Source organism: Ruditapes philippinarum, unplaced genomic scaffold, assembly GCF_026571515.1.
Source record: "Ruditapes philippinarum isolate M1 unplaced genomic scaffold, ASM2657151v2 ctg4325_1_1_1_1, whole genome shotgun sequence".
Lineage (NCBI taxonomy): Eukaryota > Metazoa > Mollusca > Bivalvia > Venerida > Veneridae > Ruditapes > Ruditapes philippinarum.
In genome coordinates, this window is record NW_026864913.1 from 104,068 (window position 1) to 131,991 (window position 27,924).

Here is a 27,924-nt window from a genome sequence, read left to right on the forward strand (position 1 = left end):
ACTTTGTAGAGTTCTTATCACAATTATTTTCATGCTAATTTCACACAGCTCAAATATGTCTTTATACATTTATTATTGAAGTCACATACTGACAGGCAAAAATACAAAATTTGTCACTTTAGTGCAATAACTGGTTAACTCCTATTAAATTAAGGAGGACTTTAACACGTTACTGCACCATTGTGACGAAATCTACCTTACAAATGAAGCAGTACTAACCAGGGGTTCAGTGGTCAGTAAATCTGACAAAACATTATTCTGACAAAACATTATTCTATGTTTACCTTTGACAAACAGTGATCATTCATATATAACTTTAATCTATTCATGCATTTTAAATATGTAAGATAACTTACTTACAAACATGTCATGATGCAAAACATATGAACAGCAAAATAGGTAAAAACACAACCTCTAAGTATCAAACATTTATATCACATTTTTAATGGCTTAAAACAGCAATATAAAAAACATTTTTCAATATACAATGTACAAGTTATAAAAAAATAATCACACAGTGCATATTTACACACTAAAATAAATATAAAACATAACATAAAATAAATTCCCCTTTAACTCTATAACAACAAATTTATGTTTTGTTTGAAAATTTTTAATCACTGACATGCCTTTGAGAATCACTAAAAAGCAATAAAAAAAAACTGATAAAAAAATAATTCTTTTATAAAACAAAAATATCCAATGGGATACATAAAAAAATCTTTCTTGATAATAGCATTTACTGTACATAAAAAAGTATTTATAACAAAAAATGCCTACATTGTATCTATAACTTTTAAAGTGAATGAAACACCAGATTTTAAACTATCTAAGTAATATTGACAGTCACTGAACTTCGACTATGTATCAGTCATTAATTCTTTAGCATAACAAGAGCTGTCTGTAGGACAGCACGCTCGACTATTGTAAGTGCTTGATAGTAAAAGAGCATTGGTAATGTTAAATTGTTTAAGTTCACAAAAGGGCTAATTTTTTTTTATAAATTCATGTTATAGGCCTTAGAGAGAGTCTAATTATACAGTATTGGCTTGATTATTCGGAAGGTAATCACAAGGGTGTTTTATTGAGTATAATAATACTAATTACCTATGAATACATAAATTTGACAGAAAAGGTACAAAGGCTTGTTATTAAGATGTTTTATCAAGTAAATCACTGCTTTATTATTATGAATGCATAAAATTGTCCCAAAAAAGGCACAAACCCTTCAGTAGTTATTGAGATAACAGCTTACAAGCAAAACTTTACCATGAATTTCTAAGTTGAAAAAGGGGAGAAAAAGCGGCCTAAATGCAAGATAGAATTATGGATCTTTGTTAGTGACCTACAATTATGATCCTTAATGCATATGTGAAGTTTTAAATAAATATCTTTAATAGTTATTGAGATATGTAAAACTTGCATGTAAACATTAACCAAGAGACTTAAAGTAGAAAAGGGGATATGAATCAGCCTTAATGCAAGATAGAGTTATGGAACTTGGTCAGTGACATACAATTATGACCCTCCAATTATGACCCTAAGTGCATGTGTAAAGTTTCAAGTAAATATCTTTGAAGACCTTTAACCTTTAATCAAAATTTCTAAGTTTCAAAGGGGCAAATAATTCTGCAAATATTGCAGGCAGAGTTATGCAATTTTGCAAACTGATGTACATTGTTACTATAAAAAAGTATTTTAAATTTCAATTGAATATCTCAAGCAATAATTGAGATATTTGACTTTACAAAAAAACTTTAACCAAAATTTCTAAGTTCCAAAGGGGCATAATTCTGTCAATATTGTAGGCAGAGTTATCCAACTTGTCAATCTGATGTACTTCATTACTATAAATAACTATTGTAAGTTTCAATTGAATATCTCGAGCAATACTTGAGATATTTGACTTTACAAAAAACTTTAACCAAAATTTCTAAGTTAAAAAAGGGCATAATTCTGTCAATATTGTAGTCAGAGTTATCCAACTTGTCAATCTGATGTACCTTGTTACTATAAATAAGTATTGTAAGTTTCAATTGAATATCTCAAGCAATAATTGAGATATCTCACTTGACAAAAAACTTTAACCAAAATTTCTAAGTTAAAAAGGGGCATAATTCTGTCAATATTGTAGTCAGAGTTATCCAACTTGTCAATCTGATGTACCTTGTTACTATAAATAAGTATTGTAAGTTTCAATTGAATATCTCAAGTAATAATTGAGATATTTGACTTTACAAAAAACTTTAACCAACGCAGACACCGACGCTGACGCCGACGCCGGGGCGACTACAATAGCTCTCATATTCTTCGAATAGTCGAGCTAAAAATGAGGAAGACTAGCACGATTTTCCTATTTAAAAAAAAATGAACATTCTAAATCTAATCTTTCCAAAAATTGAATTTCTCACAAACAGTTCAATATCAAAGGCATGCATGACTTTCTATGAAAAATATCATGTTCAATTACTATGACTCTGTTTCATTATGTATGCAACATTACTAACCCAACACTGAATTAACAATTAATTTGGAAAATACATGTAGCTGAGGGTTTTAAATGTTAAATTATTTTTGTCTTTTTTCCTATAAAATAAATTATCTCCCTTCTGTTGATTTCTAGTTTTACCTAAATAAATATTGACAAAAACAAAAAGTTCAGGACTGTAGGTTTGATATTTCTTAAATGAAGTTTTTATAAATGAAGTAGCCTTTTCACTGTAAAAGAATAGAATAAACAACAAGTATTTTTGAAGAATACAATCACAGTCATTACATTCCCAAACACGAAACCCATATTAAACTTTGAAATTTAAAACAAGTGTTTCCTCACACAAACAAACAACATAAGAAGTCAATACACTAAAAATAAAATCAATACCTTTTGTACCTGTACAATAAATTAATTAACTTACAAAATCATATATCAGTACAATGTTCCATTGTTATTACATATTGTTATCAAAACACACCCCTAATACTCTTCCCGAGTAAAACACTGACTAAAATTATTCTTATTATCACATTTACTTCTACAGTTCATTAGAATATCAAATCTAACTGAAAGTAAAACATCTTGAATGCACAGAAAATTGCTAAAAACTGTAAATGATTTAAAACAAAGATATGGTAAGATCTAACGTTAACTGTTATTATCTGAAAGTTTGTATTTCAATGCTATACTAAGATTTGGGACGCGCCCATTCCCAACAAGGTCAAGCCTTTCCTTATACATGTACATGGTACCAAAATCAGAATCTATGTTGTTTTCCAGCACTCCTGGTAACGCTATATGCAGAATATTTTTCTCATCAAACGCCATTCCTCCGGCATGATCATGACCGGAAAGGTAACACAGCACACTGTCACTGTTGGCTTGGATTTCTTGCAAGACCTCGGGAGCATTCCAGCACAAACAAGAGGGATCAGTGGCCTCAGCAAATACACCACAGTGACCTGCAAAAAAAAAATAGGTAATATACTACAATTATATTAAATATTATAATGACATGAATGAAAACTAGGCTGTACATTACAATGGCATTTAAGGATGGCTATTAAGCCTTAAATATGAATATGTACATGAAGTTGTCTAACTAGTCTGGGATTTCAGGCATTGATATTTTTTCTGATTCATAACATACACGCTGTTTCATACTCCTTCGTGTATTTGATAATATCTATTTGACCAACAGAAAAGAATCAAAAGACTGGAACCCAGGCTATTGTCTAAGCTGCATCAACAAGTGTATAATACTAAACTGTTAACAGTAAACAAGAGCTGTCGGTAGGACAGCAACGCTCGACTATTCTTAGTGCTTGATAGTAAAAAAAAGCCTTGATTAAAAGGTAAAATTTTCTAAGTAAAGAAAAAGGCAAATTTTTTTCTTTAAATCCATATTACAGTTATAGGCCTTGGAGAGAGTCCTATTATGCTCTCAAAGAAGAGTATAAAATTTCAACATGTTTCAAAGCCTTATGTCAATGAACTTTGAAAATATTTGAGGTATTACAAAAACTTTAACATAAATCCTAAGTCGAAAAAGGGGCATAATTCTGTCAAAATGCTTGATGTAGTTACCTCCTCCTGTCTACATGTTGGGGTCATGATGGTGAACAAGTGTGCAAAGTTTCAAAGCCATATGTTAATGGACTTTGAAAATATTTGAGGTATTACAAAAACTTTAACGTAAATTCTAAGTCGAAAAAGGGGCATAATTCTGTCAAAATGCTTGATACAGTTACCTCCTCCTGTCTACAAGTTGGGGTCATGATGGTGAGCAAGTGTGCAAAGTTTCAAAGCCATATGTCAATGGACTTTGAAAATATTTGAGGTATTACAAAAACTTTAACATAAGTGGTTACGCCAACGCCAACGCTCAGGTGACTACAATAGCTCTACTTATTCTTATCAAATAGTCGAGCTAAAAATTAATAACACTAAACAGTAATGACTTTATTTATTGTCAAAATCATGTTTGGTTCCTGAAAATATTTTGATAAGCTACAAGATGATAAATATACCAAGATAAAGTCAGTCTATAATATTGACTGCATATAAAGCAGTAAAAGAGAATGCAAATACGAAACAAATAGAAGAATTTGATGATAAAAAATTACCGATTATTATCACATTTTGCCTCAATCTCTCCGCCTCTTGTAGATTTGTTCTCATCCACTTTATTTGCTCTTCACTCAGCGCCCCATTAAACCTTACAAATCTTCTCATATCACCTATCAAACCAGCTCCCGAGTTTTTGTCCCTATTCAAATTGTTTGCCATGTACTCATTAGCCAGTTGTGATTGTGATGTATTAGCAGGTTTGGCTAACATGCTTACCTCATAGGTGTCTAGGGCTATAATCCTCAGATAGGGATGTGGTTCACAGGTGTAATACACTTTACCAGGGACTGGGGTACTGTGCAATGTATTCCCTGAGTACAGGCTTGACTTCATCAAATATTCTCGGGTAAAGTTATAGTACTCATGGTTACCCCATATATGGTAAACACATCCTTCAAAATTTGCAAATGATTTCAACACATCAGCAAGCCCTGATTCTGACGTGTTCTGTCTTTTGTTGAGGCCATCAATAGCGTCACCAAGTTGTAAAACAAACTGTGGCTTTTTCAACGAGTCTTTGTTCCAAATCATCACTGCCTTGTCAAGCATTTTTAAAGCTGTCCGATAGTATCTGCGATTTGTTTTACTAAAGTTGTAACCATCATCAGCATCAGCATACTGGACATCTGCTATCACACCAAATGAGAGTTGCGGCTTTTCTTCTCCAGTTTCCATTGGAATTCCTATAATATAATCAATACAATAAAGTTTTTAAACAATGTAAAAGAAACCATTTAAACAGGTATAAAAGTGAACGACAGACAAGTAATTTTAGGTAATTATTATAGATGCAAATATTTTTCACAAACCTATATATATATATATATATATATATATCGGTGTATCGTTGATATTTTTGATCATATACAGTATATATCAAAAAAAACTTAATATAAGCCGTTTTGAAAAAAATTCGTTTAACAGTTTAAGTTCCACACCCCAAGTGTCTGTGACAGTGTGAGTGTCAAAGTTCCAAATTAGCTAAAAATTTTAAAAAAATATAAAACAAAGGAAAAACACTAACAGTACCTGTCTCCAGTAATGAATCAACGTCTGATAATAATAATTCTGGAAATGAATTTTCTTCACTGTATTGATACATCGCTCTAAATGTAACGTTTCTTAAAGTTGTGAAATAAAAGTTTTTAAAAATTCTGGACCGGTGCATCAGTAATATTTATAACTGCCACGATGTAAAAATTACATGACGCACCGTTTGTCACTAATTGGTTTTTAGTGTTATTTCAGTAAATTAAAAATAAGTTGACACGTAGACTCACTACCTAGGTATGTGTATTAAGAAAATTATACTTCATTCTCATAATCCGATTTCATGCAAATGAAAAAAAAAATGTGCTGCAGAGTCAATATTTGTATAATTTTTCGTCCTCAGTAATTGTCAATCCAATTGATTTTTATATCTACTTTAATTTTTATTCAATTAATTTTAGATGATGTGATAATCAGAAGATATCTGTTACAATAATTGTGGACTATATCTCATGAAGTAAAAACATTGCAATATTTTGAAGAGCATACTGTCAAACTGTTGAGCATACTGTCAAACTGCTACATGATACATCCCCCGTTAAAAATTTTCTTGCACAGCAGACTGGCATATGATATCCGTGAGTTTTACCCATGACGGCATGGGCATCTGGCATGGGTGGTGCTAGATGAGTCGCGTGCCAAACAACAATGTCATTTTATCGCAATTTATAAATGAACCACCGCAACCGCATTAAAATGACGTCATTTCGGCGCATTTTAGAAGAGAACTATGTGCTAAGTATGACCATACATGCCATAATTTTTAGACTCATTTCCGGGACACTTTTCATTTGGAGGTGGGGCATTGATCAGCAAACGTATCTTTTTTAAAATTTACATAGTGGCATACAACCTATATTACAGGTATTTACAACTTGCAAATTTAATGACACCATAAACAAAAGACAGAATGTCAATAATTATTAACAGTTTTTCTATCTTTTTTAAGTATTTAGGCATCGTAAATTCAATCAGTCACAGAATAGAATAAAGCTATGTTAAGTAAGGACAATTAGCCATGTCGTTTACCTGAAACTTTCGTTGCATCTTGTGGATTTCATCACCTCATATTTAGCGGTAATTTTCACGGTGTTTGACCACTAATGATTGCCTGCAGGCAGATTAAATCTATACTGGCCAGTTGTTAATTAGTGTATGACACCTTCGCCCAGGAAGCCAAAGGGGGTAAACAATTAATAATCTTTTAATTGATCAAAATTATTGCAGCTAATTGTTTGTTGGAAGGGGCACATAGATATATCAATCAAAGGATAAGCGTCACCATTGCAATGCTGTAAGGGGATAATCGTTCGTTATTAGCGTTCTACACTTGTTTATAAAAACTTGACAATAAAATTATATAAAAATATAAAATTTCTTGCTTCAAAGTAGATTATTTTAGATTTTTTTTACCGTGACATAAATCATCTCCGGGACACATCCGGAACATACACCTTATTTCCGGGACTTTCCTGGACATCCGGGACGTTATGGCATGTATGGTATGACTCATTTTGCCATTGTTATTAAAGTTGTAAATTCATATGCTATTGTAAGAAAATAGTTATGGATAAAATGACAGTAACTTCCATGAACAAATATCTTATTGAGGTAAACCATTTTAAATATGAAGAAATATGGTAGAGTATGCAAGAAAAAATATTTGACATATGTTTTCGGTTCGGATCGGAGTATCTAGCTATCCGTCAGGAACCCGCCCATTAGTGCTTACTTTGCAAGCCACGTTACCGCTGCGCCCCATTGGCTTATCCCCTTGGGACGGATATTCTGATCCAAACCACAACATATGACAGATATTATTTATCTCGATGTCTTTTTGGCAAGTACAATGTATAATTAGCTGGACTACGTAACTTTCAAGAGCCAACTAACTAAATGCAGACTGCTTCAATATGTCGTATATATATTATCTTCAATAATAATTTGACATGTCATTATTTTTACAGAGATCAGTTTCATTGTAAAGTTCAGCATAGTAAAGCAAGAAATAAAAAGAAATCAATACTTTCATCTCTGTTGAGTTGTGTAACATGTGCACACAAGAATAATGGAAAATATTATCAGTATTGACCAAACAATCTTTCCAAAGTGATTATTAATCAAATTAATTAATCATTGAATATACTGACAATTTTAAGCTCACTAGAGCCGAATGATCAGGGTGAGCTATTAGTATCAAAGGGGGATGCTCCGGCGTCCGTTGACTGTCGTCATGCGTCAACAATCGTCTTCTTCTCTGAAACTACTAAGCAGATTTACTTCAACTTTGGTCTGTAGCATCATTGTGACAGTCACACTTGAATTTGCTCATGTCATTCCAATTGGCCCCTTTAAGGGGTCAGCAGAGCTAAGAATAGAAAAACCTTTAAACATCTTCTTGTATAGAACTAATGGATGGATGATCACCAAACTTTGTCTGTAGCATTCTTGGGTAGTCTTTTATCAAGTTTGCTCATATTAATTTGATTGGCCCCTTTTAGGGGTCTCTATGGCTAAAAATAGAAATACCTTTAAATGTGTATTTCTACAGAACTAATGGATGGATGATCACCAAACTTTGTCTGAAGCATTTTTGGGTAGTCTTTTGGGTAGCTTACGGAACGTCGGTGGTTCTACTCAGGTGCCCGTTCGTGCCTGAAATAATGCAGGGAAAGGCACCTGAGGTCTTCCTCCACCAGTAAAGCTGGAACGTCGCGATATGACCTATACTGTGTCGATGTGACGTAAAACCCAAAAAACAAACAAACAAACTTTTATCAAGTTTGCTCATTTGAGGGGCCGCTAAAATATAAAATAGATACATGTAAACATTTAAACGTCTATTGCTACAGGACTTATTGATGGATGATCACCAAACTTTGTCTGTAGCATTATTGGGTAGTCTTTTATTAAGTTTGCTTATATTAATTTGATTAGCAACTTTTAGGGGCCGCTAAAATTAAAAATAGAAATACGTTTAAACATCTTCTCCTACAGAACTAATTAATGGATGATCACCAAACTTTGTCTGTAGCATTTTTGGGTAATCTTTTATCAAGTTTGCTCATATTAATTTGATTGTCCCCTTTTAGGGGCTGCTAAAGCTAAAAATTGAAAAACCTTTAAATATCATCTACTTCAGAACCCAAGTTTGCTTATATTAATTTGATAAGCCCCATTTAAGCTAAAGCTTAAATACCCCAGGTCATGGCATTTCTTCAAATTATTGTTTAAACATATTCTATGCTCAAATTTAATATTAGATTATATTGACATTCCAACACTGAAAAGCAGTTGTTTCTGGTGAGCGACTCAGGACCATCATGGCCCTCTTGTTTTTTTTTATCCCATGAGGAGATTTTTAGACAAAGTGAGCATGCATAATGTCATTTAATGATATTTATTATTATGATTATGATGTTACTATCAAAATGACGATCTGTATCAGTTTTTTAAAGCCACTGACAAACAATTATTGAACCAAATTTGAAAAAAATGTCAAAAGTTATAATGTGTTTGTCAGTCTTACTCTTAAATTAAAATGTTAAGTTTGTAAAAAGTTGATTATCAACAAATAAGTAAGTACTCCATGTACATCTTAACTTTATTACATGATATAAGTAAGTTTTAACACATTAGTATATTCCTAATAATTACTTCTAAATATCATGTTTAATCAGAACATAATTTTTTACTCTATGTAAGACTCCATTCCATTTCAAAGTAAACCCTTTTTTTATTTCAAAATTAAAATAATATTCCCAACAGCAGCCAAATAGTCATACTGTTTTAACTTCGAAGAAAAATTAAACTGTTTTGGACTTTTCTCACACATCTTTTCCCAAAATAGCTGGGAAAGCCCTTTTACATTTTTACTTTGTTTAGCATACAATGTACATAATATACTGTGTAGGTGCAAAAAATTCCATATTTGGTCAGTCTGTGCTTTATGCTGTTATGTTGCTAAATGTCCTTCTTTCAGCATTAAACTGTATGACTTGTTTTCCTTGTATGAATTGAGTGACTGGATGTATACATGTAGATTTTAAGGCAGTTCTATTCAGCTAATTTTATGTCCTATACATTTAATTTAGTAATTGCTTATTATGTATATTTACCATAGAATGTAATTTTGTACATTTCAGATAAATTCCTCCACAAATAGTTACTTGTAAAGGTTAGTATAGAGAATGTGATTGAGAAACATGTATGTGAGTTACAAAGCAAAGTGTTTCACAAATGAATGGGATGGTAGCGGTTACAGATAACTACAGTAGGTTTATATTTTCATAAAAGATTTGAGGACGGAAGGAGCAAAATCATGTATCTCAAGCATCTATTTCCATTGGACCAGTTGTGGAAGTGGATTCATCGGCTTCTTTGTCAGAGAAGATGTTCTCTTACTAGAGTCATTTTTATAATAACCTTATTGATATTAATATCGTTATTATTCATGAGTTATCGCCATGGTCACTGGACAACGGAAACAAAGAGACGGCAGTACTCCTCACCACCCACACCTATCACTACATGTAATTTAATGAACAAACCCAAACATGAAAGAGGGCCAAACAATCATGATACTCAGGGAAACCTCAGAATCGGGCGAAAGGTGCTTATAATGGTGGATTCCCCATTCTCGAGGAATGCCAAAAATATTGCAGCTTCTATGGAATTCTCAAGATTCCCGTATAAAATCGTTGACGATGAGAAAAATTTACCAACCTTAATTCATATGGGTAAAGGTAGATTTGGTGTGATTGTATTTGAGACAATGGCACTGTATTTGTCATTGGACTCGTGGAATAGACAATTGATTGACAAATACTGCCGTGAATATAATGTGGGTGTGATATTCTTTATGAAACCGAGAGGCGAATTGGAGGTTCTAATGGAGAATGTGCAGGATTTTTCATTTTCAGTGCAATACAATATAGCTTTAAAAGATTATTCTTTAAATACAGCTTCTGATGTGTGGAGAATAACGAAACCAGGGGAAGTAATAAAAGAAACATTTCCAGAAGAGGACTGGGCAGTGTTTTATCCGAATCATTCAACATTTGAACCATTAGCGTTTGCTACACAGACAGCATCCCTGTACGATGATTATGATCCTCTAACTGTTATCAAAAATAAAACAGTATTTCCAGCTATTCTTGATACAGGGAAAAATGATGGAATTAGACGAGTATTCTTCGGTCACAATTTTTCGTTCTGGTTGCATTCTTTACTACTGCTGGACAGTATTTCTTTCTTGTCCCATGGGAAGTTGAGTCTTGGACTAGAGCGCCTAATACAGATTGATATTGATGATATTTTTGTTGGAGCTAAGGGAACAAGGATGAAAGCCCATGATGTGGTGGTGAGTACAGAATAGATCTCAAGATTTCATAATTTCTTCTAGCTAAAGCAACATCAGCATAAATTGATTTTTCCAGGAGTAGATACATAAATAATTGTGTAAGATTGAAATTTTGGCATTTCTTATCCTTTTTTTGCTTATAATAAATACATAAATGTCAATAAAAGGCATTTGTATATCATTTAATATCTTGACAATAGGTTTTTATATGTTTGAATTTGATACTTATTCACGAAATGAAAGCAAAAATTTTTAATGTTTTGACAGGCATTGTACGAGGCCCAGGAAAGGCTTAAACAAGAAGTGGATGGTTTCCGGTTCATGCTAGGATTCTCTGGCTGGTATTATCAACATGGTACAGAGGAAGAAAATATTGGTGATGAAACACTTCTCAGTAAGTACTTTATGTCCGGAAATTAGCTAAGTATCCCACTTAATGATGGTTCACATTCATGTATAAGTTTGTTAAATAGATTTAATTTTTTTTAAACTTCTCAGGAGTGAGTGAGTGAATCTAATTAAAACAATTTTAAAGATTAATTTTTTTTGAAGTTTTGAAAAATAATTTTTTAAGGCTATTTATTTCATTATACAATATCTATCTAAAAATTTCAGTGAAATTTTACATATTTGATTTCATTGTTGTTTAGTTATTTTACTTTTGTCAAATTTTACATAATTACGTATACATGTGCTGGTGAATTTGTAATTGCTTATTTAATATAATTATACTTACTGACTCACTATGCAAGAGAAGCCTGATATCTAAAAATGAGCTGCGTCATGATAAAATCAACATAGTGCGTTTGCAACCAGCATGGATCCAGACCAGCCTGCGCATCCGTGCAGTCTGATCAGGATCCATGCTGTTCGCTATCAGTTTCTCTAGGTGTTATACGGTTTGTAAGCGAACAGCATGGATCCTTATCAGACTGCGCGGATTTGCAGGCTGGTCTGGATCCATGCTGGTCGCAAACGCATTTTGTTGGTTTTGTCATGGCGCGGCTCAGATAGTGTTGGGGCAACATATTTATGATCTTGGGGTGTCTGAATAGGTAGCAAAGCAAATAATTCTTCATACCATCAGTTGACAACTGTTTTCAGGGAAAAAAGTAAATTCAAGCCGAATAATTTCTGTAACTTCCAGTTATACGCACTTAGCAAAGCAAGTAAATTTCAAGTCGGTTTCTAACCAGGCAACTGCATTTAAGTGTTTAAAGTGTCGACTGGCAGTTGGAAGGAAGGCATAGGCTGGTGTGTTGATAGTAATAAATAAGCAAGAATTTCTGACAAGAACGTTACAATATAAATTGCATTTTTTCCATTTCGGTGCTATAAAGCCATAAAGGAACTCCACTGAGGTCAAAAAACCTAAAAGCATAAAATTTGAATTTCTGATATTAAAGATCAGCTGAGGCACTTGAACAATATGCCAAAAAATCAATAAGAAATATAGTCAAAAATAAATTGAAAGTTGTATTTTTGTGCTATACTTTGCCTCAATTTGGGTCATATTTTCAAATGGAGTAATGAAGTGAGTAAATGGTTTGAAATTTTGCACTAGAACTACATCAAATGGAACATTTATCATTTAATGTCGTAGAAATTATTTCCAGTGCAGCCATGTCAAAAACCCTCAGTGGAGTCCCTTTAACAATGTTTAATAAGTAATGTTTGTCAATTATGTTTCACTTATCATCAAGAATGTGTTGAACCTTTACTTAAATGAAATTTTATGCCCCCCACAATTTAAGGAAGTAGTTTCCTTTGTATATCTACCCTGCTGTCCTGATGGAATCGTGATGGAATTTTTTTTCATGGCCACAATTACACAAGTAAACCAATCATAATATTTTCACCTTTTGATTTTTTATATCGCTTTTGTTGGGTTTCTTTTCCAGCATTAGTACCTTGAAATTTGTATTTAATATTACTTGCAATTTATTATTTATCTTTATCCAAATTTCTCTTATTTTTGAAAGTGTAAAAATTCTTTTCTATTTTCTAGAATATAGGAATCATTTTAACTGGTTCCCTCATATGTGGAGACATGAGCAGCCTCATAAATTCACAGAAGATGAACTTCTTAAAAATATGGCCCTTAATTACCAGTTTGCAAAGGTATGTTGTAATCTGTTAAAAGTTTTACCTTAATTGAAATAATGTACATACGGGTTCCAATATCTTAATTGTTGTAGTTAACCTGAGTTCAGAAGTACAGTCGACTCCACTTATAACGAACTCGCTTATAACGAATTATCGTTAATAGCGAACTTAATCTGACATCCCCAGCCGATTCCTTCTTTATTTCATATTACATGTAAATCACATCGCTTAATACGTACTCGCTATGTGTAATCTGTTATGAAAGCATGATGCCCCTTGTCTTTTATGTGTTGTTGTCCCACAATTTATTTATACAACATCTCCTACTTATCCATTGGATGAGTTTAACCAAACTTTACAGGATTGATTCTTAGGTGACCATCTACATGTACAAAAACTTCGTTTCTAGTCTGTTTCACAAAAGATAAATATAGATAAAAATAGTGAATCTTAAGTAATCATTTTTGGCAAGAGCTTAGATATTTGGCATGTAGCATCACTTTAAATTACATATTTTTTGGTGAAAATTGGCACCTGACCCTGGTTTTCACTTTGTTTGCATAGACTTGTATGGGAAAACACTTTTAACTTCTCCTTTTCTCTGAAAGTTTACATGTGCCTTTTTCTAGGTATGGATCTTCAAAAATTGAATTACAATGTACATGTAATTATTTTTTCCAAGTAATTTTTTATAATGAATTTTCTTTTAATTTGATAATTAATTTTTTTTACAGGACTATAAGATACCAGTGGTTCATCAGTATGCAGTAGCCCCACATCATTCAGGGGTGTTCCCAGTTCATGAATCTTTGTATAACTCATGGAAGTCAGTTTGGGATATAAGGGTCACCAGTACTGAAGAATACCCTAAACTACACCCTAGCTGGGGTAGGAGAGGATTTGTACATAGTGGAAATAATGGTAAGCTAAGATCTGGAGGTCTGCACCTGAAAATATAACATTAATTATTGAAGGATAATTTTCAATGTACGGAGAACCATATATATTAAAGATGGGAAATAGTCCTTGACTTGGGTTGATGACACTGGCTCACTTAACATCCTTTAAGAAGAGTTAATATTGTAGGGCATGATCATCTGTTTGAAAAAAAATTGTTGTGCTTACATCTACATTATGTATTTACCTAAAAATATAGATAGAGACATTTTTTATACAAATCAATACTTTGAGTAAAAAAAAAGTCATAATTACAGAAATAACAAATGTTTAAAACTGAATCAGAATTTTAATTTTTAGTTGATTATTTGATTTCAGGTATTACCCAGGCAAGACTTGTGGACTGTTCACACATACCATATTTCTTAACTCATACCCAGGTGGTTCCAGCCAGACTGGAGAAGAGTATCTATGGGGAGAACTCTTCAAGGCCTTCCTGTACAATCCAGTATGTATTATTGTTCTTTTGTTTCAGTTAACTGCTAGAGAGAAGTAAAGAAATCTGATTACCTTAACCCATTAGCCAGATGTACACGCCTTTTAACGCCTTTTTTCACCCACTCTTTTTTTATACCCATATGCCCACTTCTGCCTAAAATGATGCATTATGTGTCTTTCATTTTGTAACTCTCAGTAATTTTTTCAAATGATTTAAATCTCCTCATTTTCTTGTTTCAGCTGAATATATTTATGACACACTTGTCTAATTATGGCAATGATCGCTTGGCACTGTACACTTTTGAGAGTGTTATAAAGTTTGTACAGTGTTGGACTAACCTTAAAGCTGATACAGAAGTCTCCCATGGATCATGCTATAAAATATTTTGACATGTTTCCTGAGGAGCAAGACCCTGTGTGGAAGGTGGGTTTGATTTGTTTGATATTTTTTTGTGTTACAGCTATATGTCAGTGGAACTATTGCTGTTTATTCTTGGGGTTTTTTTTTGGGGGGGGGGGGGGTATTTTTACACAATTTTGTAATGTTCAAACTTCTTTTAATCATATAGGATTGTGCACATTAATTTTTTGGAAAAGTAATTTCGTTAAATTTTGAGCAGAATGATAAAGCTCTTAAAATCTCTTTTTATGCCACCGCAGCATCTGCGATGCGGTGGCATATAGCGATTCACCTGTGTGTGTGTGTGTTTGTTTGTTTGTTTGTGTGTGTGTGTGTTATATAGATTATATAGTGAACTTAAAAAATCTTCTTGTGAAAAACCACTGGTCCAATTTCAACCAAACTTTGCAGGATTGATCATATTGGTGAAGGGCTTCCAAAAGTTGTTCAAAGAATTTAATTCCATGCAGAAATCTGGTTCCCATGGCAACCAAAAGGAATTATAAGAATAAATTTAAAAATCTTCTTGTAAAGACCCCAAAAGGCCTAGAGCTGAAGATATTTTCCATAAGGCATTGTCTGGTAGACCTCTACCAAGATTGTTTCAAATTATAGCCCTGGGGTCAAAATGGGCCCCCCCGGGGGTCATTATTTTCACTATATGTACATATAGTAAAAACTTAAAATACCTTTTGTAAAGACCCATAGGCCTAGAGCTTAGATATTTTGCATAAGGCATTGTCTGGTAGACCTCTACCAATATTGTACAAATTATAGCCCTGGGGTCAAAATCAGCCCTGCCCCGGGGGTCATGGATTTTCACTATATGTACATATAGTAAAATTAAAAATTTCTACCTTCTTGTAAAGACCCAAAAGGCCTAGAGCTTAGATAATTTGCATAAGGTATTGTCTGATAGACCTCTACCCAGATTGTTCAAATTATAGCCCTGGGGTCAAAATCCGCCCAGCCCCGGGGGTCATTGATTTTCCTCATATTTGCATAGTAAAAACATATAGTAAAAACTTTAAAAAAATTTCTTCTAGCAATTGACAAATGCTAGAGGTTAGATACTTTGCATGAAATATTGTGAAGTGAACCTCTAGCAAGAATGTTCAAATAATAGCCCTGGGGTCAAAATTGCCCCCGCCCTGGGGTCATTGATTTTCAATATATACATATAGTAAAAAAAAAAAAATCTTATTGTCTGAAGGTACAAGGCTTAGAGCTTTAATATTTGTTAAATGATATCATCTATAGGTACTCTACCAAAGTTGTTCAAATTTTGCCTCTAGTGTCAAAATTAAAAGTGAACTTTGATATCAGCTGACCTAGATTTTGACAAAGTGTATTACATGTTGTCCTTTGATGCAGTCATGAAATTTTAGGCTGTGTGAAATATGACCTTCACCACCAAATTCACTAGACTCAAGTGCATTGATATATTCCTACTCTGATCTTTTATTGAGTTAACAATAGATTTAACCACTAATCTGATAATAAGAATTAGATATGCATTATGACAATCTTCAATTGTATAGAAACAAAAAAATCTGTTCCTACACTACTATTTAGTGTTGTATTATTGCGGTGGCATAGCATTTTTCTCAAATGCAATCTTGTTTATATTTAGATTTTCCATCATTGAAAGCCATCTGTTTCAATAAAACAGAATAAAAATAATCTACATTTATTTGTTAAATTCATTGACAGTATAAAAATACTGAAATAAGTCATAAACAGAATAAGTCTGGTCATAGTGCAAGGTATGAGTGCTTGCTTGACTTCTATACTGTTAACACAGGACCGTTGTTACAACTGCTTTTTGTCTAATTGTTGATAAAGCATACTTTTTAGTGAAAAGGCAGATGAAAGTTTTCATAAGCATTCTGTCCAGTCCACATGCTATTCAGTGATTATTAAAAAATAAAAAATTTTTGTTTCAGAATCCATGTGATCATGATAAACATCTGGAGATTTGGTCCCCAAACAAAACATGTGATAAGTTCCCTAAATTACTGGTCATAGGACCACAGAAAACTGGTAAATTTCAAATTTATTATACTGGTGCCTCATATTTCCGTTGTACTTAACTGTTCAACCCAGACAACAAAAGTTAGAATAATAAAATTCAGAAAATACATCAAATATTGTAGCAAAGACATGTCAATTACATCATAGTTTATTCCATTTAATGATTACATGTAAACAATTTTGTACACAACTTGGCAATTAACACCAAGTAAAGTCGTGTTCTCATATTTCCAAGGCAATTACAATTTTACAGATTCAAAAGCAAAACCAATAGTAATCTTTATATTTTAGTACATTTATACCTAGCCCCAACTGAAAGTGGGGATTTTCACTATATAGCATTTATCAAATATCTAAATGGTTGTTTACCAAAGACAATTGTATTAGAAGGTATGAAACTAAAAGTAAAATGGTGAAATAATTTACTTTGCTCTTTATCTGAATAAAATAATGAATTTTCTCAGTCGTATATGTAACATGTCGATTTAAATACAATAAAATAGTAAAAGTTAAACTACTGGCAGGTACATGAGGTTTAGGAGGCACTTAAGACTGTTTATGCCAAATACCTTGAAATTATGGGTACTATGGAAATATGAGGCACCAGTATACTGTTAGTTATCTAAAATTTAAAAATATTTTCGTTTCTTTGATTTGAGCCAGTATACTTAAATTCAATTCAATTCAAAGATTGTTATGTTCAAACTTAAGAGAAGAGTTTATGTAAAACATTGAGAAAAAGCACTCTTTTCAAACAATGGGTACACAACACCCTTTTTGGTTGATGGTGTACAAAAAAGTCTTACTCCTTGAGAAATGAACAGACTGGCAATAACTTTAGGTAGATTTTAATTCTAATAAAAGCCCTGTGTTTGTTGTTAGTTTAATTTTAAAGAATTTTTGTTAAAGAGTGTACAAAGTTTCTTGATGATTTTTATACGCCCGTTTGAAAAACGGGACGTATTATGGGAACGCCCCTGGCGGGCGGGCGGGCTGGCGGCGTCCAATTTTGTCCGGAGCATATCTCCTACATGTATGGAGGGATTTTAATGAAACTTCATAGAAATGTTCACCACTATCAGGAGCAGTTTCGCGCACATGAACCAGGTCAAAGGTCAAGGTCACACTTAGAGCTCATTGAAAAATGCTTGTCCGGAGCAAAACTTCCACATGTATAGAGGGATTTCAATATTACTTGGCACAAATGTTCACCATTGTGAGGCGGAGTGTCGCGCGCAAGATTTAGGTCCTTGTGGCCAAGGTCAAGGTCACACATAGAGGTCAAAGTTCAGATAAAAATATGAAGATGTGTATATGGACCATTTAGTCATCATTTATTGAGGGATTGTAACACAAATGGTCATTATCAAGACTATGGCTGTGATAAATATAATTTAGGTCAATATATACAAGGTCAAGGTCACTAAAGATGATGAAATATCCAGATTTTGTCCGGAGCATATCTCCTACATGTATGGAGGGATTTTAATGAAACTTCATAGAAATGTTCACCACTATCAGGAGCAGTGTCGCGCACATGAACCAGGTCTCTAGGTCAAAGGTCAAGGTCACACTTAGAGCTCATTGAAAAACGCTTTTCCGTAGCAAAACTTCCACATGTATAGAGGGATTTCAATATTACTTGGCACAAATGTTCACCATTGTGAGGCGGAGTGTCGCGCGCAAGATTCAGGTTCTTGCGGTCAAGGTCACACATAGAGGTCAAAGTTCAGATAAAAATATGAAGATGTGTATATGGACGATTTAGTCATCATTTATTGAGGGATTGTAACACAAATGGTCATTATCAAGACTATGGCTGTGAAACATATAATTTAGGTCAATATAGACACAGTCAAGGTCACTAAAAATGATGAAATATCCAGATTTTGTCCGGAGCATATCTCATTCATGCATGGAGGGATTTTAATGAAATTTCATAGAAATGTTCACCATTATGAGAAGCCATGTCACGCACATGAACTAGGTCTCTAGGTCAAAGGTCAAGGTCACACTTAGAGCTCATTGAAAAACGCTTGTCAGGAGCAAAACTTCCACATGCATAGAGGGATTTCAATATAACTTGGCACAAATGTTCACCATTGTAGGCGGAGTGTTGTGCACAAAATTCAGGTCCCTGCAGCCAAGGTCAAGGCCACACATAGAGGTCAAAGTTTAGATAAAAATATGAAGATGTGTATAGGGACGATTTAATCATCATCTATTGAGGGATTGTAACACAAATGGTCATTATCATGACTACGGCTATGACACATGTACTTTTGGTCAATATATGCAAGGTCAAGGTCACTAAAGATGGTGAAATATCCAGATTTTGTCTGGAGCATATCTCCTACATGTATGGAAGAATTTTTAAAATACTTTATGGAAATGTTCACCACCATGATATGTATTGCTCCATGCATGATCCAGGTCTCCAGGTCAAAGGTCAAGGTCACACTTAGAGCTCATTGAAAAACGCTTGTCCGGAGCAAAACATCTACATTCATAGGGGGATTTCAATATAACTTGGCACAAATGTTCACCATTGTGAGTCTGAGTGTCACACGCAAAATTCAGATCCCTGCGACCAAAGTCAAGGTTACACATAGAGGTCAAAGTTCAGGTAAAAATTTGAATATATGTATAGGGACCATTTAGTCATCATTTAGTGATGGATTGTAGCACAAATGGTAACTATCATGACTACAGGTGTGACACATTTCATTAAGGTTAATATTTGCAAGGTCAAGGTCACTGGAGATGATTAAATATCCAGATGTTGTCCGGAGCATATTTTCTACATGCATGGAGGAATTTTAATGTTACTTTATAGAATTGTTCACCACCATGAGACGTAGTGCCCTGCATATGAACCAAGTCTCTAGGTCAAAGGTGATGGTCACAGTTAGAGCTCAAAGCAAAACGCTTGTCTGGAGCAAAACTTCTACATGCATAGAGGGATTTCAATATAATTTGGCACAAATGTTCATCATTGTGAGGCTGAGTGCCGTGCATAAAATTCAGGTCCCTGCGACCAAGGTCAAGGTCACACATCCTGTGCATATCTTCCCTACTGATTTGTTTTAAGGTTCATTTAACAACACAGTGCCAAGGATAAAAACTTGCTTGCTAGATAACACTTATCCATAATGCCCCCATCTCCATCTAAAGCTTTCGTAAAAAGGCGTATTTTGTGACTATGGCACCCTTGTCAAACTTTCAATTCGCCAAAGAAATCACCCTAAATTAAAGATTAAGAAATAAAATACTGGTCAACATTGATAGTGTTTATTGGAACATTACAATACTGTTTCTTCATAAAATTTTGTGTATGTAATATACATATTTTAGACTTTGTCAGAAAAAGAGGATATTGAATGAGTGTAAGTTCAACACTGAATTTATTGCACAAGTTGAATAAAATTATATTATGCGAGCCTCTGGCGAGCATAATATTACTTTATTCAACGAGTGCAATAAATTCAGTAATGAACTTACACGAATTTAATATTCTATTTATCACATACCCAAAATAAAGACCGTTTAACGTGAAATAAGAGTCATTTTTCATTGACACGTCTATAGTATAATGCTAACATTTAGCGCGTCTTTACACTATGTTTGTATAACGCTTATGACGTCACGTCAAAATACGAGGGTTGTCCCAAAATGTCGTAGACTACATTATTTTCTCTTCAACCTGACATCATAACTTAATAAAATTTACCAGATATCTTCCTTGGTCACTTGTTAATTTACCTTCTTAAAGTAAATAGCCAATATATAAGGTAACGCTTTTTATCAGGGTTTTATATTAAACAGTACAACATACCCGGAGCACGATAAAATATTAGTCAGTGTTGAGAGCATGCTTCTTAAAAACATGCCTTTAACTTCCAGCATAATAATAATTATGGGAAATACATTCCTGTGGAACGACGTCATTCATTTTTACGTCATATCCCAAACAGACATTTATGTAACGCTACTTTGAAAAAATCTGTAGCATAATATGTAACAGCAATGCTATTTTGAAAATTCCCAAAATGGCGACGTCAGATGAAAATGCGGCGCAGCGCGATGTCATTGAATACTCTGTTCAGTTCAAGAAGCGTCCAGCATTAACTGACAACATGGAGAACATTATATTTTATCAAGATAATGCACTTTGCCATAGATCTCAGGAGAAACAGCTTGAACTTGATGTGATAGGTTTTTAGAGACTTCCATACGCCCTTAGACTTTGCAGTGTTTCCTTATGTGAAATCACAATTACGAGGTCACCCTGAGGTTCGAAAATTTCAGGGTACTAAGCAAGGAAACTCGACGAGTGTTGAGAACATTAAAGTAGGACTATTTTGAAAATGGTTATGATAAATGGGTCGCCCGACACCGACAGTGGATCGAAAAACACGGAGAATACTTTGAAAAACATTTTTTTTAAATCTTGTAACGTCATGACGTTTATGACGGCGTGCGCCGGGTATGTATAGGTAGCATTCTTTAAATTTTAATAACTTGGTCATTTTTGGAGGTATTTTGATTTTATTTCGCATAGACACACATAAAAGGTATATTGACTTTTCCCTGGCTTGACGACTCTATTGTTTTATAATTGATTGAGTAACAGACTTTGTCTACGATATTTTGGGACAACCCTCGTATATGCACGGCCGTGCAATACCATATTTACGGAGTCGCAAAAACGGCACGGGTGTGTGATAAATTTATAAAATTGATTTGTGCTGTAACTTAAACAAAATTTTTTTAATGACCTTTCACATTTTCTTCCAGGTACCACAGCTCTTTATACATTCTTGTCCATGCATCCTCTGGTGAGGAGTAACTATAATAGTAAAGACTCTTTTGAAGAGTTACAATTCTTTAGTGGAAATAACTATTTCAATGGTATAGACTGGTAAGTCTTATTTTCATGTTTCATTGATGCTTTACTGGCTGAATTTGGGTATCTTTTTCAATTTTAAGGGTTTTCGTAAACATAATACAAAAATCATTGCCAAAGAGCACAGTAGGACTGCCTAGATGTGAAGGCTGGCCTAACAGTGTACTGGTATTAAAAAGCAGGTTAAAGATTAAAGATACATTTTGAACTTTTGCAAAGCTGTATTTGTACAATGAAGAGCATTGTTTTTATATGCTACTTTCACATTTTACATGAGTTTGAAAAGAAGGCAAACAGAAATAGGTTGTCCTGATGGGCATTTTATAATTTGTATAGTTTTTTTTTTGTACTTTATTTTTAATATCAAGACCTGCTAATTGTTTTTGATATATGGTGCATTTGAACTCCTCACTTCATTTTTATCAACTAGAATTTTTATTTATCATCCGACTTTATGCAGTAATACAGTTATTTATTAATAATTACTATGCCAATGCTTAACTCTGATTAACAGTTTTGAAACTGTAATTTGAGGTGAAATCACATTACATTGTGTTGTAACAAGCGTGTAATGGTACATTAGATTTTTTAGTATATCAGTAAAACATATTAATTAAAGGAACTATATTTTTAGGTATTTGGACTATTTTCCGAGACCTAATAACGCCAGTACAGAGATGTTGTTTGAAAAGAGTGCTGGATATTTTGATAATTCCATTGTTCCGAAGAGAGCACATGCATTACTTCCAAATGCTAGATTAATCTGTATACTGATAAGCCCAGCCAAACGAGCATATTCTTGGTACCAGGTAAAAAAATAGAAATAGATAGAAAATAGATAGAAAAAAAGCCTGAACATTTAATTTGCGTTTTGTTGAGGAAATAGAAATTAATTTGAGTGTGTTGTTTTAGGAAAGTGCACAGTTTGAATTCAAATACACATTAATATATTCACAAAGACAGATACAACATGTAGGTCTGGGTGATGAATTACAAAGGTCAGGGTGATTAATTACAAAGGTCAGGGTAATTAATTACAAAGCATTTGAACAACAAATGGTGCACATATTAAACTGCAATGCAAGATTAATTGATATCTATTTCCATTCTAATATAAAAAAGAATGGATAAAAATATGTTGAACTACTTTGAGCATAGATGTAATTTTCCTGACATCATTTGGTTTATTGACATCATATGTAATACTGTATGACTTGTAAGCATTCCTTTTTTATGTTGCGTATATGTCATGTAATAATGCTCTGGACAGCCCTATCTCTTTGATGGGGGGATAATGTGAAGCATGATTAAATTATAAATAGATTTTGTTTGCTTACAAGCATTTTGTGTAATCACAAAGGATGTATGATGAAGGTCGAATTAACATCTTGTTTTGAAAATAAATTGCTTGAATCACCGTACACGGAGGTTTTTCTGTTTCATCAATATATGATACATGTATATTTATCTGTTTCATTATAAGGTTTATACAACCATAGAAACTATTCATTATTTTCTCATGCCTAAATACATTTTTTTTTGCACTTTGTAGCATATTTTACCACAGTATACAGCATTTTTTACAATATTTACATCATCTTTTTCCAATGTTACAACATATATTTATTACCATATTTACAGCATATGAGAGCACATCAAGATCCTGTTGCCCTTAACTACACATTCTATGAGATAATCACTGCCCTGGATACTGCACCTAGACAAGTCAAAGCATTGAGAAACCGTTGCCTGAACCCAGGAGTTTACGAGTACCACCTAGAGAACTGGCTGGATTATTATTCTTCAAGACAGGTATTATTTTTATCACTAACTTTGTTCAGTAAACATAATTGATTGTCCCTGCTTTGAATTTGCTACAGTTCATTTAAAGAGTGAGAATGAATTGAAACTATTTCCTTGTTCATTATTTTCCCCTTTTCCAACAATATTTGGCACAAAATTTAACAAGTTTATGACTCATCATGGCAGATAAGATGTGAAAACAATTTGAGAACATTTGTCTAACTTGTCTAAATTTCTAAGACATTATTTTAGAGTTATTGCCCTTTGTAATTTTTCATACTTACCTGTACTAGTAATTTTGATAAGAGCAGAAATCAAAGTCAATATGATACACCAACTTAAAACTTGTGCTGTCAATACAGAATGTGGGGGTGAATGTGCCAGGACAGTGGCAGTTAGGGTATTCATTTGTTTGATTCTATGCTTTCAGATATATATAATAGATGGTGACACGTTGAAAAGGGATCCTCTAGATGTTATGGATAAAGTTCAGAATTTTCTAGGACTTAAACAGTACTATGATTATGGGAAAGTATTAAGGTAATACCTGATATCATTGATGTTTTTATGTGGCTTAATGTGTACCTGTATGAATGAAGTGGGATAACAACTGCAGTTTATTCTACATATGAAATATTAAAGAAAAATCAGTATTTTATTTGTTTTAAAACTGTGCTCTAATATATCTTATGTGAAAAGTCACATTGAATTGAACATGTTGACAAGTGTTGCCTCAGTTGTTGTTTAGCAGTTTCAAAATTTTCTTTTAGTAAAATTGATGTATACGATATATCCCACATTTTGTATTTCCAATGCTGCTGTTAGAAATATCAATAATTTATTTCCTTCATGAAATGCATTGGAGCATATAGCTGCTGGTTTGTCTTTTATTCTGTATTTCCTTTGGTTTTAGAGTATTTATTTTATGTCTGAAATCTTTTACAGGTTTGATCAAAAGAAAGGTTTCTACTGCCAGATAATGTCAGACAAGAAGAACAAGTGTCTAGGTGGCAGCAAGGGTCGCCAATATCCACCAATGGACTTTAAGTCTGAAAATTATCTCCATCAGTTCTATAGAAAACACAACATAGCCCTGTCACACTTGCTCGACAAACTGAATGTTCAAAGACCTGCCTGGTTGGAGGAGGAGTTAAAGGTTTGAGCACTTGGGGCTAGAAGTTACAGATTCATATTTCAGCTTTACTCAGAAATCCCTTGACTTTATGTAATAGATGAGCCTGATGAGTTCTGAATTTGGAGCTGTTTAATATTGGCATATGGGATCACTGTTTTTGAAATTATAGCTGGTATTAATATCTGGACAGACAGTACTGATTTGCAGGGTAACCTGGTTAATAAGATATTTATAAATTCTAGCAACGGATCAACAAACATTATAGAATCTGGATGGACAGCATTGATGTGCAGGGTAACCTAGTTCATAAGGAAGTGCTATAAGGAGTTTAATGTGATGAAATTTTTTATGAATAAGCAATGACCGAATGTCATGCTATAAAAATTGTCCTGATTGGCAAGTTGACGAGATACTGAACAGTAATATTAGAAAATAACAGTCATATCTACAAAATGTGTCTCTAAGCCATATAGAATTTTCACTGTCAGCATCCTAAAAGACCAAAGACAACAATTTTTTTTTTAAAAAGTTGTGTTTACAATGGCTTTGAAAGCTTTTAAAAATAAACCCTGCTTGCAAATACTGACACAAGAAAGGAAACGTCCTGCAATATTTTTGATGTTTGAAGTATAGATTGGCAGGATAGGACAGAAATGGATAGTGAAGAATTTGTTAGAAAGAAGGGTTGAAATAGGAATGGTGATTATTAGTTGATGAAAAAAAAATATATAATGAAAAGCTGGGCCAAATGATGTTTAACAATCTCACATATATGGAAGATATCATAAAATACAAACGCTTCAGAGATATTACTTTGATAAACATCAGAGAGCTTATTGGCTAGTTATTTTTATGTTATACCAAAGAAAGAGTGAATGTGCCAAAACATTTAGTAGACAGACTCTTGCAAGGAAAGGAAAAAGGAGAATAAAGAATGAGTGATGCTTTATTTGTTAACATGGTCAGTTTTATATGACATCTTGTTGAATTTGTTACATACTTTGTTATCTTCTGTTGCTTTAATGATTGTTTCTAACTTGTGATTTTTACATGAAAAGCAAGGCTTTTACAGGATAGGGGATTTATATTGAGCACTTTTTTATTCTTTTCAAAGAATGTTTAGTTTCTTTAAGTGTTGATTTTCTTTTTAACAAGAAGACCAAAGAATGTACAGTTTCTTTTATCTAGCGTTCATGTGAAAAAAAAAATATTTTTTTTTCAAATTTTAATGTTCTTTAGAAGCAAGACACTTCCTCATTCATTTTGTTTTTCATTGAAGCAAATCACTTTTTTATTCATTTTGTTTTTCAATGAATTCATAAAAAGTAATGGGGATAGGCGACTATAGTGGCTATGAAGGGGCCTGATTCTCTTCCCAGGGTTTGCAGGCTCGAGCGCAACAAACAGTTGTGGCCATGTTTTCTCATTTGACATTAATTATAGATAGTTTCAGATTTGAGAGTATTTTAAATAAGCTAGATGCTTTGTTCACAATTTAATAGTTAGTGACTCAAAAATATTCAGGCCGGCTTTTTTCTTATTTTTTCAATCAATATATATATATTTTTCCGATTTGAGAGTCCTTATTGTATAATATTTTTCAGAAAATGTTTACATTGGAAGCGGAATTTTTTATTAAATCTAAGATTTTTTAACTTACTTTTTTTCTTCTTCAAATTTTGTTGCTTTAACTTTTTTCAGGATTTAAGGTTATTAATCATGTATTAACAATGTTTCTACCGTGTCATATTTTTTCTGATATCTTTAATGATGTGCCAATATTTTGAGTTTACAAAACAGCTGATTTTCATACATGTCAGCCTTCATAACTATTTTTTGTGCTTTTTAAAAATTGTTCAAATGTTAAAGTTGTTACTTGTTGAACATTATGCAATAACAGGTTGTGAAAAAAATTTGCCAGGAGATAAATAAAATGTCTAGATAAAAGAAAGGGAGATAAATTTTAATGGAGCATTTGTAAGTTAGGTTGTAAAAACTTTGTTGGTAAAAAAATGAAAGAATAAAACTATGGTGAGAGATGATGATGATGATGATGACGACGAATTGCAGACAAAGTGGTAAAAAGTTAAACATGGTGGGAATATGATGATGTATTAATGACTTAAAATGCATTTTGAACTAAATGCGTACAAGTAGATATGCATTTCGAACAAAATGTGAATGAGTTCAATGCAAGTTATATAGAAAATGGAATGAGGTAAATTGGCTGTTGGAAAAAGTGGAAAGAGTTAAAAGATTTGTGTAAAAATGATGTTAGTTCGTAAGTATAGAATTTTTACATCATTTTGTAAAAGCTTGCATGTTCTAAATATCGTTTGTGAAAAATATAGGCATTACCTCAACAATATTAAAAAAAAAATGTATTTTAACTTTCTATGTAAAATGTCGATGTAAATTTCACTTAAAATAATATAAAGAAACTGAAAACGATGTAACTGAGTGACTGTAAACAGTGTTATGCCAAAACAAGTTCTTTTGCCACAAAACATTATAAAAGAAGCAAATATGCTGATAAGGTAACACTATATTTCCTGTCAATTTGTTATAGAAAATATTTATAAATGTATATGTACATGGCCTAGATACGAGAAATGTGCTTGATCTTCACATATCTATATACATTGTAGATGACATTATAAGATAATTCAGTAATTTATCTGTTACATTTTGTATCTGGCAGCTAAAGTACCTCACACCATACTTGTATGTTATAACATGTATAATGTTCATGTACATTTGTATTGGTCTACGCATTAATATCATTGTTGCAATATCAGATATATATCTTTAACCCTTACCCCACAAAATATCTTAAATAGACACATCCAGCGTTCAATCTGGACAAGACAGTCCATCATTTTGTGGGAAAATTTCAAAATATATACAGGGTGATATACAGACTAGTATTAATTAATTGAATATGGATGAGTGCAAACCAAAATAATGTTGCACGAAATTGGCGGCTGATATTGGGTTTGCACTAGTCTCATGGGTAAATTCTTTAGTAGTCAGTAGGCTAAGTATCTAAGAATGACTCTTCAGCTAACACTAGGCTAAGTGTTTGATATAGAATGGTGTGTTCCAAAAA

At 33.0% G+C, this 27,924-nt stretch overlaps 2 protein-coding genes across 3 annotated transcripts; one reads left to right on the top strand and one right to left on the bottom strand.

Annotated features, from left to right (window-relative positions):
- Positions 1–880: 880 nt before the first annotated feature.
- Positions 881–5,792, bottom strand: LOC132727252 (manganese-dependent ADP-ribose/CDP-alcohol diphosphatase-like). 2 transcript variants are annotated; one of them, XM_060712674.1, is made up of 3 exons: positions 5,654–5,792; positions 4,621–5,307; positions 881–3,456 (listed from the first exon to the last, which is right to left on the bottom strand). In XM_060712674.1, exons 1-3 carry the CDS (start codon positions 5,790–5,792, stop codon positions 3,143–3,145), a joined length of 1,140 nt encoding a protein of 379 aa, XP_060568657.1. In that variant the 3' UTR covers positions 881–3,142. The 2 variants fall into 2 exon arrangements, with proteins under 2 accessions (XP_060568657.1, XP_060568658.1); XM_060712675.1 differs by having other exon boundaries at positions 5,649–5,788.
- Positions 5,793–5,812: 20 nt separating this feature from the next.
- LOC132727253 (bifunctional heparan sulfate N-deacetylase/N-sulfotransferase-like) lies at positions 5,813–26,652 on the top strand. The gene is given in 14 exon segments (XM_060712676.1): positions 5,813–5,911; positions 9,820–11,036; positions 11,304–11,430; positions 13,045–13,157; positions 13,877–14,057; positions 14,414–14,547; positions 14,778–14,891; positions 14,893–14,961; positions 16,884–16,980; positions 21,769–21,892; positions 22,512–22,686; positions 23,519–23,689; positions 24,111–24,220; positions 24,626–26,652. Coding segments are annotated over 13 exon segments (2,673 nt in total). The 5' UTR covers positions 5,813–5,911; positions 9,820–9,995; the 3' UTR covers positions 24,843–26,652.
- The last annotated feature ends 1,272 nt before the right edge of the window (positions 26,653–27,924 follow it).